At 35.9% G+C, this 20,733-nt stretch overlaps 1 protein-coding gene across 1 annotated transcript in view; it reads right to left on the reverse strand.

Annotated features, from left to right (window-relative positions):
- The window catches only part of ZFC3H1 (zinc finger, C3H1-type containing), a gene marked incomplete at its 5' end in the record, with an annotated part of 36,170 nt that overhangs the window by 10,299 nt on the left and 5,138 nt on the right, over positions 1–20,733 (reverse strand). The window contains 19 exons of the mRNA XM_010182105.1: positions 210–447; positions 2,390–2,581; positions 2,987–3,173; positions 4,886–5,069; positions 5,945–6,061; positions 6,427–6,528; positions 7,063–7,184; positions 8,230–8,361; positions 9,649–9,758; positions 9,842–10,390; positions 11,089–11,220; positions 11,409–11,583; positions 12,449–12,595; positions 12,936–13,054; positions 13,453–13,590; positions 15,398–15,562; positions 16,263–16,466; positions 17,449–17,546; positions 19,163–19,286. Of these exons, the coding sequence (XP_010180407.1) occupies positions 210–447; positions 2,390–2,581; positions 2,987–3,173; positions 4,886–5,069; positions 5,945–6,061; positions 6,427–6,528; positions 7,063–7,184; positions 8,230–8,361; positions 9,649–9,758; positions 9,842–10,390; positions 11,089–11,220; positions 11,409–11,583; positions 12,449–12,595; positions 12,936–13,054; positions 13,453–13,590; positions 15,398–15,562; positions 16,263–16,466; positions 17,449–17,546; positions 19,163–19,286 (3,235 nt within the window). The remainder of the gene's footprint in view (positions 1–209; positions 448–2,389; positions 2,582–2,986; positions 3,174–4,885; positions 5,070–5,944; positions 6,062–6,426; positions 6,529–7,062; positions 7,185–8,229; positions 8,362–9,648; positions 9,759–9,841; positions 10,391–11,088; positions 11,221–11,408; positions 11,584–12,448; positions 12,596–12,935; positions 13,055–13,452; positions 13,591–15,397; positions 15,563–16,262; positions 16,467–17,448; positions 17,547–19,162; positions 19,287–20,733) is intronic.

Here is a 20,733-nt window from a genome sequence, read left to right on the forward strand (position 1 = left end):
ACACTAAGTACTGACGTTTATACAATACTATTATGAAGTCTACCTCTGGTGGCACCACAAGTCAAATTCTTCTAGCATCTTCCTTCTTAATCCCAGTAGCTTAACATAGTCATCAGCAATATTGCACTTGAAATTCCCGAAGTCGGATAGTATTTCTTGATTTATAACAACTGAGCAATGTATTAAGTAGTTTATCTCCTTAAGCTTACCTTCAAACATAGCTAACAGCATATCAGGATCAGTCTTCACATCTTGAACTGTTTGCCATGGTATTAAAAATGGCTCTTTGCTCATAATCCTCGAAGGACTGACATTAGCTGGATCATACAGCTTGCCTGGGAGAATGCTGAATTCAGTGAGATGTATGTAAGCCAGCCAAGCCAAGCAACGGTCACTTGCAGTAAGGCATTCTGATACTATCTTTTCGTTCGCTGATTTTAAAGCATTCTGTAAAAGGTTAAAAGAAATAAAGATTTTATAGCTGAAAAGTAATGTAAGATCTAATAATGAGAAAAGGAAACAGGAAGAATCACTTTTAGTCTTCTCAAATCTTTTCCACAGGAAAGACAGGAACTAATTCTTGACATCAATCATGATTATATTTGGCTTATGTGAATGTGTGACTGTATTCTAATCATATGAGAAATTTCTAGTAACAGGGTTAGAAAAATTGTAGAAGATTGCTATTTTGAAAAGTAAACAGAGACAGAATTTGAAAACATGCATCTTCCAACAAGTGTTTCATTTTTCTGCTTAATTTTTCAGTTGCATAGAAACAATGTTAACTCTTGAGACAACTCACCTACAAGTTGGATTCAGCTTGCTATATCCTACTGGCTTTTGTGGTTTTGGGGTTTTTTGTTGGTTGGTTGGTTTTTGGTTTTATTATTAAATTTAGTTTTACAGCTACTAAGTTACAGCTATCCAAGTCTACTGAAAGCACTACCATCTCTAGAGATACTGTTTAAAAAATGTGTTGGAACTGAGAACTAGGATATCGCTTCAAATTTTCCTACCAGTCATATGCAAAACTAGAAATAGCACAGTTGAACTGGCAGATCACAAATAAAAATCATTAAATCATGAAAACAGAAAATCTAAACACAATTGCTCCTAAAAGAGATCAGAATCTCATGGCTAGTGATATGCCAACATTTTTCTGGATGGACTCAGTACAATCAAAGAATGCACTTTCAATGAAATGAAAGTACTAGGCCAAATTCAGCGAGACACTTGCCCTGTAATATGCAAAAACGGAGAACATTTACCTTAACCACCCTTCAAAAGATTTACTCCAGAAAATTTGCTCTCAAGTTTTCAGAAACACATTGCTACTTACCCTGAAGTAGCACTTACTTAGAAATTACCTTGTCTTAACTATGGTTAAATGATCTTTCCTCAAGACATTCTTTTCAACTACACATTTCAGGTGAATATATTTTTAAAAGTTTGTTTTTGTGATGATGTTTTGTTGAAAGGTAAGGAAAACCAACTGTTGTTATTTTCGTCCCATATACACTGGATTTCCGTATCAATTAGAAACAAACTGAGTTTTTCCTCCCTCTGTTCTTTTTGCTCCTTCAGTCAAACATTCAGAGTTACATTTATCAATACTGTGTTTAGAAGAGTTTTCGGAGGAAGTCACCACAGCAGTCCACTTTCCTATTTAAACTGGAGCTAGAAAAAAACATTACTGCCTTAAACCATAAAGAAAAATGAGAAACATGTTTTTGGGTGTAGCAAGCAACAGGTGCCACCTGCTGCTAGGAATGAAAACATTTACCATGTAAACTACAGCAGCTCCCACTTTTAGAAAGGGTTGATATTGGCACTCTATTTTTCACCTTCATCTACACCACTTCTATTGACTACAGAGCACTAACAGTGACCTGAATTCTTTCTACAGTCATAATAAAAGCCTGAGATAACTCCATGACTTTGGAGTTCATGGGATCAATGAAGTCTGATTTAACAGTCTCCAAATTCTGGAGCACGACAATACTGTTAGGTAACACCATACATTCTTCTCAAAAACTACTGGTTCAGTAATTTCTGCAGCAATAAACATATGAGTACCTGATGTAATACATTACTCACAGGCAGAAGGGAGCACGCGTTCTACAGCTTACCAGAAATCAAGTATAGCAATTCCCTGGAAATTATTTTGTGACATAGTGGTCTAGGCTATTAGCTAAACAAGCAGAGTAAAATAGGTAATGAAAACCCCAAAGGCATATGCAAATTTTACAATGGCATCATATCTTAAAACGGAAGTCCTTCAGCAAATAAAGGAAGGAATTGTTCTTCGATCATTGACACTATGAGAGTTACAGGCTTTAGAAGGGTGAAGATACAAAAACAATTCTTGGGATGGTAACCTGGAAGTTACCTGCAGCAGAACAAGAGCATTCTGATGTCTTCCTGTAAACAGGCTTAAGTGGACCCTGTACAGGAGAGTCTCCAGCAGCTGAAAGGACACAAGACTTGGATTTTCTTCTCCCCTTGTCATTTCCATCAGGAACTGCAGTATCCTCCCACATACATAATCTTTTCCATCAAATGAATTCTCCAAATTCAAAAACTAGAGAAAAATAATTCATCTTAATAAACAGAATATGAAGTAAAGCTTCTAGGTTAAAGTTTAAAATTCACTTTAAACCTCAAAAAATACCATTTAAATATTAAAGATCAAGTAGTCAAAAGTCAAATTCTGCAAGCTTAAGTAGCAGAAAATAAGAAGTGTAACATCTTGATTTAAAATAACTTCTATTACCTGAGAAAAAGTGATGATTTTTACAAATAGAATTTGCAAGTTCTGCAAACAGAACTTTGAACTGCTCAATTTTCTGAGAAACACTGGAATTTTCAAAAAGCTATATAGTGTTTTTCATTTCATACTTCCCCTGTCATGCATACTAGTTTTCTACAGTAGAAAATATACACTTGCATGAACATTTCACATACACTTTTTTTTCCTCTAACTTACTGTCCACCAGATTTGATAAGAGGGAGCATATTCCACTGCTGTTTCACACATTTCCTGTATCTCCTCCTTAGTGCTTCTTTTTGAGAAGAGTCTGAGGTAATGACACCAAATTTCAGGATTTTCTTTGTTGTTCTCAAGGGCTCGAGCCAAAACATTTAAAGTAGAATCTAAACACTCAGACGATGAGCTGCAAAAAATAAACAGAAATTAAGAAGTACTCACATCAACTGTGTTAGTATTGCAACTTACACAGTATCAAATACAAAAATAGATGGCTATAATTAGAATGGAAGTGACACACAGTCTTTTTTTTTTAACATGTGCTGTCCTTCACTAAAAGTTCCAACGTTTCAGTAAGTTTTCATCCTGCCATCCTTCAATACTACATGGAAAAATGAGTTTTCTAGGAAAAGAGTGCCAATTCAAACAAGAGTCCAATTTAACTGAGAATCTGTAGGCGGAAGTCTCAAGTTGCAAGCATACAAAGGCATTTACATCATACAGACTGAAAAACTTAAGTACAAATTTCAAAGGCTTAGTAAAGTAAGTTAGAATATTTGTTATATATTTAATTTACTTCTTGCAGTCAAATATAAAGCCTTTATCAGGTTTCTGTGCATGCCATGCAGGTTTTCTCTGCCGCTAAACCACTAAAAAAAAGGTATTTTACTTCGAGATAACTATCACGAGATGGTATCAGTGAAGTAGTACAAGATTAGTTCAAATAACGGATTATATTGCAAACTACAGAGCTAAGCTTTAATTCATAAACAAACTTCCATAAAACCACAGAACGCTTCTGAGGTCACATATTCTGAAAACATCTTTAGAAATTACTTTGCATAGACTTTTATGAGAGAAAAAAACACATAAATAAAACTAACATAGTTAACCATATGTAAGTCTCAAGCCTTCCTGATTCGTATCAGCAATGCCACTTACTAAACCACTCGGTTTCTTCAGAAGCTTTTAAGAAAAGGATGCATTATCGTCCATTAGGTTTTCTTCCTTCTTTTCTTGGTCTTTTTCCAAGAATGTGTATATTTATTAAGCATGCTCTTCTCACCCTGCCACTTGCTGGTAGTACTATCTTTTGAGTAGCTGCCTTCCCAGTTCTATCCCTTCGAGTGGTCAGGCAGCTATTGTTACAGCTAAAGTGATCTTTTGCTACATTTTCCATCATCCTCAGTTTACACAAAGTTTTTAAAAACAAGCTGCTTCTCTGCATTTCTTTTCCTCCCTACTGCAGCTACTTAAGCCAGTATCTCACTATTAAAATCAAAGTCAATCTCCAGAATGAAACCATCACCACAAAATTCCCACTGAAGTTACCTGACTGCCAATAAATATATGGTGCCCTGCAGAATAATTTAAAGGAACAGAAACTAGAGAAACTTAGTAACCCAAAAGTTTAAAAACTACAATAAGAAACTGAGTGTTCAACTGGACCATTTCTACAGGGAAAAAAACCACACAGCAGAAACTTATAAGAAAGCTTTCTGACGAGTCATTTCATTGTTCCAACCATACACTCTTGTAGAGGAGAAACTGATTTTAATTTATTAATCCACTACTTTATCACTGGAAGTAAAACATTCCACTGTAATCTTGGGAATACATTAGGTTGTGCACTTTTCAAACACAAACCATTATTTCTCCCACACCAGTTTCCATCAACTTCCACTCTGAATCAGAACCTACCTAAAGATAAAACGGTCAGTGTACTCTATTACACACATACTATACTGCATATAGTAGGAAATCTATTTTTAACCTGCTTTTAAGTAACAAATTACTTGTGGCATTGTTGAAGAAAAAATTCTTTGACAACAGAAAAAAAACATCATCATATCAGCAAGAGTTATGCACAAAATCAAATCTAAAATGTAGCAGACTTACCCTTCATTTTGATTCAAGTATTTGTATGCAAGTTTAATCCAAAGCTGCACATCACAGGGGTTTTCTTGGACACTTGCCTCCAAGTTGGAAATGTCATCAGTCTCACTTGTAAAATACCGGACATCATCTGGAGTCACCACGGCATCAAGAGCTGGAACTCTTTTTTTATGTTCTGTGGGCTGGGCTGCAAATAAGACAAAAGAATAACAAAAATGCTTCTTTCTAAAACAGAAATGACCTGCAAGATTAGAACTCACATAAAGGGTGATATCTATATATTTCAAGTACAGCCACTGACCAGAGCAAAATATAGTTATTTCAATACCCTCTAAAACTTGTAACTGTGTAGTCTGTAGAAAGCTGGTTATATTTCAAATGCAAAGGTAAGAAATAAATAGCAGTAGAAGGCTGCTTTGATCAACAGACACCAATTAAGGCAGTTCATTAGGCAGCATTAGGACACAGACATTTGACAAAAGAAAAACATATTTAATCCCGAGTCTTTAAAAGTCTTTTTACAGGATTTTCTAACAAATCCTAAAGTTCCCACTTGCATGAGTCATCCATGAAACACTGTCAGGTTACTGACACTCTAGCAAGCTTCTAAGTCTCAAATGCCCTTTAACCCCTGACTTCAACACCAAATACTAACTCTGTACAAATCTAAAGTTTTACTACTTACAGCTATGGGAAGGAAAGATAAAAATTTAAAAAAACGAACAACAAACAAAACCTTTAAACTAATGGTCTATGGGCAAAGCTGAAACATTCTAGGGAAATTGTTCCTTATGTTCCTTTTAAGAACAGGTAAGTAGAAATTCCATCTTAAATTCCATCTTATAAATAAGATTTTTTTTTCCTTAATTACAAAAAATTCAGGTCAAACTTAAAGCAAAAATTTATGCAAAATTAAGTATGCATGCAGGAAATACAAAGTCAAAAGAGCTTTTAAAAGCATTGTTTTTCTTAAGAACCACTTCAAAACTTAGGTGTTGGGAAGGAGCTGGCAGGTATTTTTCCCCAGTACTCTTTTTAATGACTGTCACACATCCAAATTACCATATTTAATCGGTCCGATGAATTGTTCCTCTTCACTGCTGCTACTGTCTAACAGAGGTTTTCTCCAGTACTTTGGTCTCCACTTCCTTTTATCTTTCCATGTGGTAAATGGAGGCGCTGTAAACAAGCAGAGTAGTAGAAATTCTTTTCTGTATTCAAGATTAAAACATCTTTGCTAATAAAGGTTTTTGATGAAAACATTCTGTGAATGCAATACAAGTGCATGAATTTCAACACTACTTACTTAAAATCTATTGTGCTCAAGGGCATAAGCCACTTTTCCAAACTGGACTCCAAAACTATTATATTACTGCCTTAAAACAAACTTTGCTGCCTTTAATTTACCATAAGCAGAATTTATAATACTAAGATAAATAAACTAAGTAACAACAAAAAAACCTATCTTGGTTTACAAAAATCATGAAGGTATTTTTATAATTAAAAAGAAGTGTGTATTATATTTGATCTACCAAGTTACTTACTGTGACTTTTACTCTCGTTGATGTTGCTGGCCAGAAGAACAGCCATCTGATCCACTGACATGCGGTCTCTGTTTATACCAAAAAGTTTTTCAACATATTTTTCTGAAACAAGAATATTTGTATCTCAGGTAAACACAAATGAAAAGTGATAGGTAACTTAACAGCAATTTAGCACAACCTATGCTGAATTCATGAAATATGACTGCTTCAAGAGGTATGGTAATTTTAACATACTAGATCAAAGAAATGAAAAACTGCAAAAGTTTCTGTTCGGCAGCTTGCCTATATGGCCACAGCGCTGTTATAAAATTCCAGCTCCACTGAAACAGACTGGTCCAATAGTCACAAAAAAAGTGAAGAAGATAGAAAAAAAATCCATGCCCATTGCTCCTCAAACCCCTAAATCTCAGCATTTTTTTCTTTTTGAGTGAAATGTCCCACAGATAAATTATTTTTTCCTTTCTGTAAACACAAGTTAACTACTCACTACAATAGGGATGAACTGGATAACTGCTGAAACCTGTAACTATGTTATACATTGCATTACAAAGTCCTTGCACCTAGAGATTTTAATGAAAGCCATTCCCTTCAGAAATTAATCTTTGTATACAAAAATGAACAAAAGATTTTAAAAACCTGTGGCAGTGGTGATTTCCTCATCAGTGCTTTTTTCTGAACAGCCAATCAGTTCTAAATTGTAAGACAGAATATCCTGAAACAGCTGCTTACGGCTAAGAGTGCAATCTTTCATGTGCTGCCTGAAACAAACAAGTAATTAATATATTTATTACAGCAACAATTTAATAAGGCTTGTAACTAGAAAGTTGGTTGTAGTACAAGCTAGAGTGGTGATGCATAAAGAAAATGATACCCACAGAAAACACAATAGTCTACTTTGACATATCTGGTAAATATTTTAGGGTCTTCTCTAAACGTAAGCCTGCATCAGTAACTTAATCCTAGTCTTAATTATTTCGCTACAGCCTTACTCTTTAAAATAAACTTTTACACACTCACTTCACCCTAACACAAAAAAACCCCAGTATTTAGAACTTTCCAGTTCAAACAAGACAGTTAAGAATTAGATATCAATTTGTATTTAAAAGATCCCAACTATGGTTTGATGCTAACAGCTAAAAGCTGATCCAAAAAGCTGTCTATCGCCAAAAAAGGCAAACAAAAAAAGCTAACAACCACTCCTATTTTTCCAGTAGTTAGTTTCCAAATTGAGTTTACTCCTGACCAATTCATATGCATTTGTTCTTCTACCAACTTGTAAAAATATACTGTGCAACATTGTTTAACAAACTACTTTTAATATAATTTAACATCAGGCTCTGAAGAAACTAACTTTGCCAGTATTTTCCCAGAAAAATAAAATTCCACTACTACAGTAATTTCTTTACATAATCACATAATATTTGATATATGCTTTATTTCAATTAGCAACTTGATACATTTCTAGAGCGCTTAACAGTATCAACCACTACTTGAGGTTGCATGATGGTCTGAAGTTATGCTCAAGCTATAAAGCAATATTCTGAAATATTCTCTAACAGACTCCACTGCTTTTAAAAATTTACATCTGAAGAGCTGCCTTTCTTCATGGCTTAGACTGAAGAGTTCTTCTCTTGCCAACCAAGGATCTGCAATAGGGTATTAAAAACAACTTTTCTAGAACTTTTGCATAGGATCATAAATCCAGACCTTTAAAAGAAATTAAAAGTATGCCTATTTTGGTCTTTGAGTCAGACATCTAGAAAAGAGGTTTAGTTCAAATGAACAAAATTAAGAAGAACTTACCACTGACAATCATCATCGTTACATGTGCCTGTTAAATCAAAGCGGCAAAAACACTGTTTTGGCTCAATCATATTACTATATGTTATTGAACTGAGGTATAGTTTTTCCTTGGTTCGAAAATACGGACTAAACCTAAAACAAAACAGTGAATTATTGCAACAGAGCATACAAGGCATCAGTTTTACTAAACAAAACATTTTTTTAAATCCCTTTTTCTGTATTAAATTTCATTATTTCCAAAACACTACTACTAACCAAAAGCATCACTGACCAACGAGTTAAGAGGAAGGTGAAAACAATGAGAGAGAGAGAGAAACAGAGAGAGAGGGAGGGAACAAAACAGCACTTCTCAATCTAAATAGATTCTGTTCTAGCATTCTCTTCTCCCTCAGGTGCAGAACTTCACTCATATACAAGCAGGAAGTGTAGTAATGACCCAGTAGGGAAAAAAAAACTAAAATTGAATTTCAGTTTAGTTCTAGGAAAGCTGCACTCATGCTCTAGCCAGCATAAAAATCAATGTCAAATAGAAGCAGAAAGATTAACCTGAAGTTAAAAAAAAAAATCCACACCAGATTTTAGAATGTGTAAACAAAAACCAGCCTGAGCTGAGCAGACTACTGCTTGTTTTAAGTCTTTAACTGAAGTCTGACTATGTCAATTCTGGGATTTCTAGCTCATTAAGGAATTGAAGCCATAACCTACAAGAAATTAAAATGAATAGTCCTGTAATGATAGCATCCTCCATCGTCTGCTACTTGAGAGTATAGGAATAAAAAAAACTCCGCTGGGGTTAAACCATGACACTGAAACACATGGCAACTGCTCCAGTTTAAATTCCAGACTTCTGTTTTCTAAAATTTAATGTGTAGAACAAAGGTTTCTTTAGTCAACAGACAAATGTGTCACACTGATCACACTTGCAGATGCCTACTTTAAGCCAAGATGAATCACTGTGGTCATGCCTCTTTCCACTGAGCAAGAATCCAAAAATAGGTGATGGGCTCTATCTTGCCTCAATGTAAATCCTAGCCACATTTAAAGACTGCATAATTGAAATATGCTTCTGTTCATTTTTTCCTGGATTTTAGATTGTTTGATATTGGATACAAAAATCCTGTTTTCAAATGTTTAGCTTATTTTTTAACTTAGTTACACCAAACAACAATCAAGTCGCAGGGAACAATACACAATACAATGTAAAAGTAGCATGCTGCACAAGAGCAAGGGATTCATGCATATCAGAAAAAGTAACTAAAATCATTAGGTTCCGTAAGCTAGGCAAAATTTTTTCAGGATAATCAAGTTTCTCGCTGCACACTGTCTTTCTCTACGTGTCCAGGTATCAAGGAGAAGCAGAGAATACCTCAACAAGAACATATATAAACAGCAGTCACAGAGCTGCTAGAGTCTTCATACCTGTAGGATTTAAATACTAGAAGAGGACTATGATACGGTCCAAATGGAAATGGTTTCATTTCAGTTTGTTTACTTTGCAATGTAACAAGGTCCACATCCACTGAAATTTCCTAGGAAACAGATAAACAGATACAGAGCAATTGCAATACCACCTAATAAAGACAAACTTCATATTTAGTTTTAAAGCATTTACCTGACCACACAACAGATTTTCCTTAGGTACTACAAAGGCAGTACTTTTCACTAGCAGCTCTTTCAAGCTGTCAGCTTTAGCATAAAGTTTTTTCAGTTCATCAATATTCAACCCAAGAAACAGCTCGGGCTCCTCTGATTGCCTTTTAGAAAGTTTGTTTACAGTTTCCTGTTTTGGAGTGTCCATATGTTTAAGATTTGGTTTAGTGAAGGAATTAGATTCTCTGAAAGATCTCCTTCGCTCTCGGTTTGAATTAGACAGAACTTCATCATCAAAGTAGTTTTCTTCACTGTCCAAAGATAATTTATCCTGTGTAAGATCATGAAGCGATGGCTGAGGTAATGCAAATTCAGATTCTTCTTCTGCCTGAGGTGCAGTATTTGATTGTTCCTTGGTTTGAAGTGCACGGGCCTCTTTCAATTTCTGAATCTTTAGCGCATATTCATACTCTAGTTGCTGTAGTCGTTTTTTCTCTAGTGCAATCAATTCTGCTGAATGCTTTTTTGGACTTGATGCAGGGGAGGTCTCCAATTTCAACATTTTGCTTGGCTGAAAAGGAAAAAATTCCCTTTATTTCATTTTCACATTTACTGATCTACTGACAGGAAGTAAATGAAACATGGGCAAGATATTTAATTCAGAGTTTATAAAAACAAACTTTTGCCAGAAAACTTCAACACACAGCAGGAAAACCACAAAAGAGTTTGTCACAATTCAACTGGCAAGTTTGCAGGTTTTCTGATAGAAGTTACCCTACATCATGTACAGGGCTTCAACAGAAGTTCTGGGCACATTTAAAAAGTAAGCTATAAAATAAGTATACACAGTGGTGCTGAGTGTTTCACAAAAATGTTTACATTGTTTTTCCATATTTTGCTTTTCAGAACAAGATCAGACCCCCTCTTCAGCAACTCTGCTAGGTAGCTTTGACAAGATCACTGATGTCTACCAATGGTAAGCTATTTCTTTCCTTCCTTCACAGGCATATAGCTCCTTTCATTATTTATCTATCTATTAATGACATTCCTCTGGCACAGAAATGTGGGCTTTGAACAGTTTTCTTTTTCAAATGTTTAATTCTTTTTCTGCTGAATTCTCAAAAATATAGGAAACCAATAGGTGGATTCCTACAGGGCTTTTGACATGTTTTCCTATTTAACTAAAATTCCATTTGAATTAAGTTTCCTTACCAAAATTGCTACTGCTTTTCAAGTACAGCACAGTTTAGAAGTGTGTAACAGACTTACTCCAAGATGATCTTGCTCCAGTTTTCGTTTCCCAATTTCCTTACTTGCTACTGCTTTTGCTCGAGCAAGTTCTTCCCCATATTTTAATGCCAGAGCTTTTTTTACTGTAACTCGTTGTTGAACTTTATGAATCTGAAAAAAATAAAGAAAAAATATTACAGTAAGATGCAAATTTTCAGATACAACCAACATAAAATATAATCAGAAAAGACAAGGGAATTAATTAATGATTAACACAAAGAAAGCCTACTGCCTCCAAAAATCAGGCATCCTATGATTTCCCACTCTAGGAAACAGAAACATTTCAAAATTAAAGTTACTTGTTCCTGGAGCTTCTTAAGAAACATCTTATTAGCATTCAAGATCTTCTCTGTTGCTTGTAGCTGTTCAGCCAGTTTGTTTATTTTGTTTTCAGCAATTCGAACATTCTCTCTCTTCTTGGCTTCTTGTTGCAACAAATGTTTCAAGACAGATTCATCCTTCATCAACAGAAGTCTAAAAGCAGAAAAAACATGTAACAATGTTTTTCTGAAGGTAAGTTTCTCAGAGCCGTCACTGCTCCTCTGAAACCCTAGTTATTTAAGAACCCAGCTCTTTCACTTGACAGCATTTTAAGTTTCTCCAGACAGTCTTAACATCCATGAGGTAATAAATACTGGCAGTACATACAGCAGAATTCAGTATCCAAAGCTCAGCAACTGAACATAAAAAGCTATGCATTAAAGGAAGCACGATAAAGACTTAGAGAGATGGGTGTGAATAAAGGGAGGGGGGAAGAATGTCCTTCAATTCACATCTGACCACAAACCAGTTCGTTCACAAGACCACACAGAAATAATCAAGCGGCAATGTAAGCACAGAAGGAAGACGCAGAGCACTTATTTACTACAGTAACTTGGAAGAAGGGCAAGAAACATGCAAAAAGCATGCCAAAAGAAAACAGACATACAGGCAAAGCTTCAAATATCACACCTATTCAGTAAAAACATTAATTCATTTACATATATCAGGCATATCCCATGGAAACATGCTACCCTCAAAGTGTACTAAGTAGTGAAAAGCACACTCATTCTTTCATATTTCAGAGTTATTAGTTAGCACAGATCATATTCTAGTCACTGAACATAAACACAGCTGAAAACAGTTAGCATGACAAATGATACTTCAAAGTTACCATAAAACACCACAATGGCACTACAACACAATTTCTTTTGCACAGCAGTGGAATTCACGATTGAATAGCTTAAGACAACAGAAAACCAATTGTTTGCTCTACTTTGAATGCTACATATTGAAAAATATTTACACTTTTCATCCTGCTAAGCAAACAGGGTAAGACTTCTGACACTGAAATAGGTACCTGTTTTTCTTAAGCTTTGCTTCTGCTTCCGTAACTTGCTTTGTCACTACTGCTATTCTCCCAATTCCATCAACTTCACCATCAGAATTCGCAGGGGAAGAATTGTTCCTCAGTGGATCAGATTTAATCAAGCGCTGCTTCTCACGACTAAAACAAATATTAAAAGCAAAAGTGTTCAGTAGCTTCAACATTCATTTTGTTGGGTACTCCCAGTAGTTTTAAAATCTTAAAAGAAGTACCAGGACAAGATTTCAAGATAAAAGAAAAAGAACTTTCCAAAACTGCAATCAACTACTGCAAGTCAGTACAAACTGAAGAACTTCCTTTATAGGCTCCTATGTTGTCTTACTGAAAACTGAGTGGGGCAAAAACCGAAAGGTAATGGGAGAGTTTTCAAATTCAACTTTCCTTCCAGTTACAAATATGGACTAGTAAAGGACTACAAAGAATATACATTTTACTTTAACAATTAAAAACTCAGTTGTACCTGGCAATCTCTTCTTTTAATAGTCTGTATTCTATCTTTTTATCTTCTGGTAGAGCCTCTGGAGTTCTCATTGGATCATTTTCTTTTTCTGATTTTGGAGGGGCTTTGATTTTTGAGGCCTGTTACAATGAGGTGCAAGTTAATACTAGTCAACTAGTTCAAAATGCAGCTATTAATCAACTATTTTTAAGAGGTATTTCAGTACAAACAAAGCTGTTCAAGGCTAATAAGATCTTTTAAGCCATTTATTCCTATAATTAAATATGCACTGAATTGTAATTGAAAAAATGAAACCGAAATATATTACAAATTCTACCTTCAGAATGCCATCGTAACCAAAAGGTAATTTTAATTAGCTTGTGCAATCCAAATTACAATGAAATAGTCCAGACAGGAGTAATGTACTTACTCTTGCCTTTATCTGATGTAATCCAGTATTTCTTGACCAAATTCTAAAGTTTAAACTCAAGAGCAAAATCATTACAAAATAAACCTATTAGCTGCTTATTATGTTTACCTCAACATTTCTCCTTGCTTCTTTTATCATAGATTCTAGTCCTCCAAATACACTGTTAGTTGAGTTAGAGGGCTCTCCATCAGACTCACTATCATCTGAGTCATTTAATGTAACCACAACGGACTTGTGTTTTGGAAGCTGTGGGGAGAATGAAAAAAAAGTTTTATAGCAAGAAGTTAGACACAACGTATTTACAAGAAGACAAAAAGAAGGCTAACTCATTTTGCTGTCATTGCACACCAATTTCACATTGTAAGAAAAAAAAGAAACAAACAAAATCCTAAGCATTTGTACATCTCCACTACAAGATAGATACAGTACCCATTCTTGATACTGTAACATGAAAGGTACTCCATTTTCAACCTATTCCCAGATATCTGCAGCGTATTTACATCTCCACAGTCATAACATATGAATCTCAAGCTTTTGACTCCTATCCTTCATTAATTATTTCAATTGTAATGAAAATTCTCTGCCATTTGCAAGCAATTTTTTTTTAAGTAACTGAGAGAGGTAACACTCAATCAAGTCTGTATTAGAACTGCTGTGGCAGACGTACCAGAACTCCCTCATCTTTCTGGTACACAGTTGTGATGTCCCACAGCTGTACTTAGCTGACCTTACAGTGAGCTGCTCAGGCAGTTAAATTGGCAGAACACCACCAGTACGTAAAGAACATAAGAAACAAGATTAATGACTTTTTGCCAACATCACTAACTGAAACAGCTCACACAAGATCAGATGACTGCCAATTCTAGCACAAAAAAAGATGCAGAAACAAGCAAGCAAATTAGATTAACCTTAAATGCACTGGAGTTACAGCTTGAAAAGACAAGTTAGTGCACATTTCCAGGATTGCTTTTCCCATCTCACAGTGTAGGTCTGGACAATTACAGTTATATATTTAACCTTTACATCAGGATAGGACCTCTTCAAAGCTCTAAGTGTCTTTTAAAGCACACACTACACAAAAACCCTCTGCTTTTTAAAGTGAAAAATACCCAATTTCCACAATCATTTCTTTGTAATATTCTCTTCCTGGACAGTTCTTAAAATAAGGATCGTATCTACTATTTCTGAATGTTCTACAGGTGCATCATTTTTGCACCATCACAAAAATGGTGAGTTAGACAGCTCTCCATCAGACTACTGAAACAGTAGATTATTACATGGGCTTTCAGTCTCACAGAACAGAGACAAATACGTTTTTACAACACATTTCTAACAATCCAAAGAGACTGCAGATACCACAAATCAAATGCTACCTGCACATACCTCCCATAAGCATTCAAATGAAGGTCAAGTTACAGAATACGGCTTGAGCTAATGTAACAAGTCTGCTGCTTCCTGAAGAGACTACTCTCTCCTCCGTCTTCCACCTGCACTCAGACACACCATCTGTCACTACTTCTGTGCTAGCTCTGATGCTCTCACCACTGTTCACTGAAAAAAATTCAACTCCTCCTAGAAGGAAAAGTACTTTTTCCCACCCAAGGTTAGTTTTCTAAACAGTTTAGCCTGATAAGTAAGTTAAGCAACAGGACTGATGCTGCAGACCCCAGTTTAAAGGGAGACACCATTTGGCCAGAAGAAAGAGCAAGACCACCCCTTTTTCAGCAACAAACAGGGATTAGATTGGCTCAGCTACCATTGAACAGCACTCATTAGTCTGTGCTGATCTGGAAAATAAATTAAACTAATTTAACTATATTTACAGTCTTTTACAGTTCAGATGAATGCTGGCTTGTTTTGATGCTCTCGTAAGCTGTAAATTCTTACTTCAGTGTCTTTTCTAGAAGGGCACAGGGATTATCAAGGTTACTAATAACTGAAGCTCCACTGTTCTGTATTGTATCTCTAGAAAACCTTAAGTCTGTTTGTTGTTCACTTGAACTAAGTACAACTAACTCAATTTTATTAATAGAAAGCACCAATATTTCCTTACTGTGATCACTGCTCGTGGAAGCCTCGGTACTCTGACATACTTTGTATTTTGTACCCGCGGCAGAGACACGGTATTAATACTGACAGCAGACAGATTGTTTCTTGGCACAGACTGCAAATTATCTGGAACAGGAGGGGAAGGTGGCCCACTGTTACTTGAGGTTTCCTAACAAAACAAAACAGAAATACGGTCACAAAAATACACGCTATACAACAATTTTAAAAGATAAGCATAAATTGGATTGTTCCATGGAACTCAGGATTGTGATTCTAGGCAGACTATCCAAAAGCATTAGACAAATCTTGCAATTCTGCAATAGTATCAAAAAGGCACACAAGAATATGCCAATTATTCACAGGTCAACTGCAAAAGATCTGTGACCTGTTGATAAGATCAAAAACAATCTGAATTTTCAAAACCACAAACTCTGCTTCTCACAAAAATAAACAAAACCCAAAACCAAAAAACAGAGTAGTAAACCTCTCCTAACATTTCTTGCTAGAAGGCTGAAACAAAGTGTCTTGTTTTCTGACAGCTGATAAATAATAAACATTTTTTGCAGAAAATAAAATTCCCATTCCCCTGAACATACTCATTTTCAGTACCCTGAAGTTCCATAATTCCTTCAGAAATAAAAGATAAGTGCAATTTACAATTCACAGAGTGCTCCAGGGTAGTTTTTGTTTTATTTTCTTTTGGAGAGGCAAAGTGTGGTGGAAATTCAGTGAATTTTTTTTAACATATGTTTTTTAAGTCATCAGAAAGGCAACATCAAAAAAGCTTAAAACCCTGACTTCGCAGTTCACATTTGAATTTTGGTGAAGAATGCCATCTAGAGGTTCACATTCAAAAACCAGTGGAGTACCTCAGATCTGAAAGCTCGTTTGTTGGCCAGAGATTTGAGTAATTCTTCTCTTAAGAGCATCTCCTCTTCCTCTTCTTCATCTGCAAATGGAGGTTTTGGTGGCTGTTCGGGCTCTTCAGGGGGAAGAGGTGGAAGAGGTGGAGGTGGCTCAAGAGAAACACAAGAAATATCCTCACCGTAAATTTGGCTCAAAGATGGTACAGGCTGAGATAAAAAGGAAAACGAGGGTTTCAAACTTGAAAATTACTACTTTGATTATTTAGCAGAGGTTGAGACCTAAATAATTTCATGGTTTAAAAACTAATTCAAACTGCTGTGAATTTAGGTCACTGCCAAAGACTGCTGCTAACAGTAATTACTCAAAGAAGGTAACAAAAACAAGGAGGTTACATTTGGATAGTAAAGCAGTGCAGACATAAAAACTAAATGTAAACAAGAATTCAGAACCAAAGATAGTGTAGACACAGAAATATAGCTGACCAGATAGGTTCACACTGCTTGAAAAACAGTCTTAGTTTTATGGATTTGTCTTAGCTCACAAAATTGTAATTTCGATCAGGCAAAAATTCAGAAGCTGCCATGGAGGGAAAGGCAGCTTTCTGCTGCTTTACTAAGACGACTAAGAAGGGTAACAAGCATTCAGAGAAAAAAAAAGTGGTGAAAAAAAGCCACAGTAATTCAGTTTCCATGTGGACACTTAGGTGAGAAGATAGCACATAGTAAAAATGCACAAAGTTTGAAAGGAAGACTGTGAAAAGCTGTATTTCTTGTTTGTTCCCCCCCCCCAGCCCACCTCCCCCAAGGTAACAAGTCAGACAATAAGCATATCTACATGCTTAGGAGATAGGAGGAAAAGTTGCTTTGCACTAACAATTACAATTCCTTATTTTTCCTTAGGTGATTTATGTAACTTTTGCTTTCTGTTATGAAACAGCATAGCTCTAACAATGAAGAGAAAAATTCCATAGAAGTAACTTAAACAGAAATTGGATCAGACAAAAAATAGTTGAAATAAAAGAATTTTCAAAAGCAAAGACAACTCTTTCAGACAGTCCAAGGGAATCACCAAACAGAGAACTGTATCAAAACCAGAATCTAAAGTTAATCCTAACCTTAGTATTAGAAAAAGATACAAAACAAGAATTGTCAACATTTCCAAAAATACACTCCTTTCAAGGTTACTTACTGGAATTGGGGGTGGCAGTGGCAAGGAAATCGGTGGTACTGAAGGTGGAAAATAGCCTATTGGACACTCAAAGAAAGGAGGCTGCACTGGAGAGGAGGCTGTAATTTTAAAAAAAACACATACTGAGTGTAAGAAATATTGCAGGAAATTACAAAACACCAACTCATGCTTGTACTTCAACTGATTAAATGCAGCAGGAAACAAATGTTTTCACTATGCACCAATTTGAAAGGTAACAGAAGATACAGCACAGTTCTCTTTCTTACATATATGTATATAAAAAAGTAGTTGCCTGTTCTTCTGTTTTACCTATAAAATGCAAGTACAACAACTTGATTCAGAAAGATTCAGCCCTCACTTTTTAATTTGCAATAATCTTTCTTCTTAAACTAGGTATCTCAACACAGAGCCTCCTTATAGCAGGCTACCAAAAACACAATATAAATTAGGACAGAAGCAGACTGAATTCACAGCTAATACTGTATTCTGAAACATAAAACTAGAGCTTGAGATGCTTCATGAAGAGAAGATTCATGTAGCTTACATGTCCAAAACAGCAGATCCAGTATTTTAGCAAACTAATGCATAAGGAAGGCTGACAAGTAGAAACAAAAGGAAAAAAAAAAGGAAGATGAAAAGAAAATAAAAATGGCAAATAAAGTAGCTCTCTCAACATTCCACATGTTGAGATGGAACAAGAAAACCTGAATACCTTAAAATGCACTTTAAACTTAGTCATTAAAGGACTTAGGCTGGAACAGATCTGGAAGGCACATGACCCAGCACAGGAGCTCAAGGCAAAGCTGCCTCCAAAGTCAGGTTGCAAAGGGCTTTGGTCCAGCCAAGTTCCAAGTATATTTGAGGATAGAGACCCCACATTTCCAGTTAACTCCTTCTAGTGTGTGACCATCCTCTGTGAAAGTTTTCCCTTTTATCTAACCAGAATTTGTTTTGTTGCAATTTAAGTATTGCCCCTTGTCCTTCTGTTGCACAAGCCACAGAGGAGTTTGGCTCCATCTTCTTTATAACTGCCCACTAGGTAGTTGTAAACAGCAGCAAAAGCCTTCCTTAACCTTCTTTTCTCAACACAAACTTGGCTCTCCCAGTTTCTTTCCATAAATCAATTGCTCCAGTCTCCAATAAACTTCATGAAAAACACCTAAAGCAGTTTCCCTTAGTCAGAGGTCCTCTGGTAGACTCCTAGTATGTTACTATCTTTCTCCTACCATGAAATCAGAATACTGATGCAGCCTCATCAGTGTCTAACAGCCCCTCCAATCACCCACAAATTATAGTCACAGTGCTTGCAATCCAAGCTGCAGTTATCCTTTATCACCCAAAGCCACACTGCTGACTCACATTTCACTTAATGTCCACTGGGACTCCTAGGCTCCTTTTTTTTTGTTTTTGCAAAACTGCTGTCTATCCAGTCAAGACCCTGAGGCCCTTACTCTCTACACAGCTGCTTGGGAACATAAAAGAATAAACACTACAGTACTGCAATGAGAACATGTTTCCAATACCTTCGAAGTACCACTACAGCGGACGGACAGGAAAGAGAATCAACATTAAGAGAATTCACTCACCTTAAGATGTAAGTTCTGTAACTGCCACATCTCAAAAGAAAGACTTTCCTTTGAAAATGGTAGTACATTTCCTACTTCTTAACTATTTTTACCAATCACCATACAAGAAAACTGAAAGTAAGCCTTACCTGGAGAGTTAGTTTCACTGTCTGTATCCATAGCAACTTCATCATAGTTATCATACTGATATATGCCTCCTGCACTGTCTGTAGACGGCTTATCCAAAGACCACCTCAAGTCCATATCTGAAGACTAAACATATGAAAGAGTACTTTATTTAGCTGGTCTTGTGTTATTCTTTCAGAGTAAACCAATTAAAAGTAAATTTTAAAAAGAGGCCCTTATAATTTTGTCTTCCATTTACTTTATAAATACAATTTATTTAGCCTGTACAAAAAGAGCAAACTGAAGGTTATCTTTTTATCAAATCCAATGCAGGTATTGACTTTACAAATTAATGGGCAGTCTTAAAACTGCATCTCTTCCAGGAAAGGGCAGGGGAGGGGAAGCATCATGACACACAGAAGCAATTTTTAAATACTTGTGTATCTGGTAAAGTGCCATGGTTATATACTTCTGAAACACTGAAACAGAATTAAATGCTTTATTATTTGTTAATTTGCCATGGCAATTACTAAGGGTGCATAAACTACCCTTGCTAGAATCCTTTTCTTGTCACAGAAGGAGCCAGATACTACACAAACATATCCAGGACTGTCAACTAATAAATTGTATTGTTTAAAGAATGCCTAACACCATACGGATGCCAACCAATGTTCAGTGATCAGAGAAAATACGCACAACAGGGAAGCATGACTTCTTAGACTTCTCAGTTTATATCTTTCAGAGGCACACAGTAGACATGTTGGTAGGTTTTAGAATTTCTACTGTTTACAGTTAAACACTTTTAGCCTCAATTTTCCCACTCATTATTACGAGTCCTGTGTAACATGACCTCAAATAAGGAATTCCAATGCCCTTAGTTGCAGTTTCATTTCTCATTACAGCATCAGTAGCGCCAACCACTTGAAGCATCTAGCCGCAGCAGCTGTACTGCTTCCATGATGGAAGAATTAATGCTGAAGAAATACTATAATTTTTTTTTCTGTAATGCACCAATGTTTTAGAGATAGAACATGAGTGATTCAAGTGCGTCAAGTGTCTTGCTAATCTCAAGATGAGAGAATGGAGACAGCCTACAGGTGTAGCATGATGACCACTGTAGTAACTCTATTCCTTCATAAATTTGACACAAGTCTGTCATCCTGTAATAACGCTGAAGTAGTTTATATTACCTTTTGTGTCTGGATGTATTTTGTACCTTGGCAAATTGAAAAGTACTACAAAGAAATCAAACCTCTGATGACACTTTGAAAGAAGCAGGCCACTGAAGCTGAATAGGCACAAAGTTTGAAAATGTAGAGACAAAGCTGCAAACCGAGAGAAGAAAGTCCAGGAAGTTTGTCTGATTGGTTTATGTTAAAACTACAGACTCTGCTTTCATTACAACACTCAAAATACCTTTAAGAGGAAAATGCTTTAGCACTGACTTGCAACTGTACATCTCATAAAATGGATCTTATCAAACCCAAAGGGAACACCTGTCTAGCATGGGATTAATACACGTAAACAATGAAGTATGTTGACCTCTTTTTTTTTTTTTTAAGGCGGGGGGGGGGGGGGGAAGGAAAAAGAACCC

The sequence above is a fragment of the Mesitornis unicolor genome, unplaced genomic scaffold (genome assembly GCF_000695765.1).
Source record: "Mesitornis unicolor isolate BGI_N332 unplaced genomic scaffold, ASM69576v1 scaffold25680, whole genome shotgun sequence".
Classification (NCBI taxonomy): domain Eukaryota; kingdom Metazoa; phylum Chordata; class Aves; order Mesitornithiformes; family Mesitornithidae; genus Mesitornis; species Mesitornis unicolor.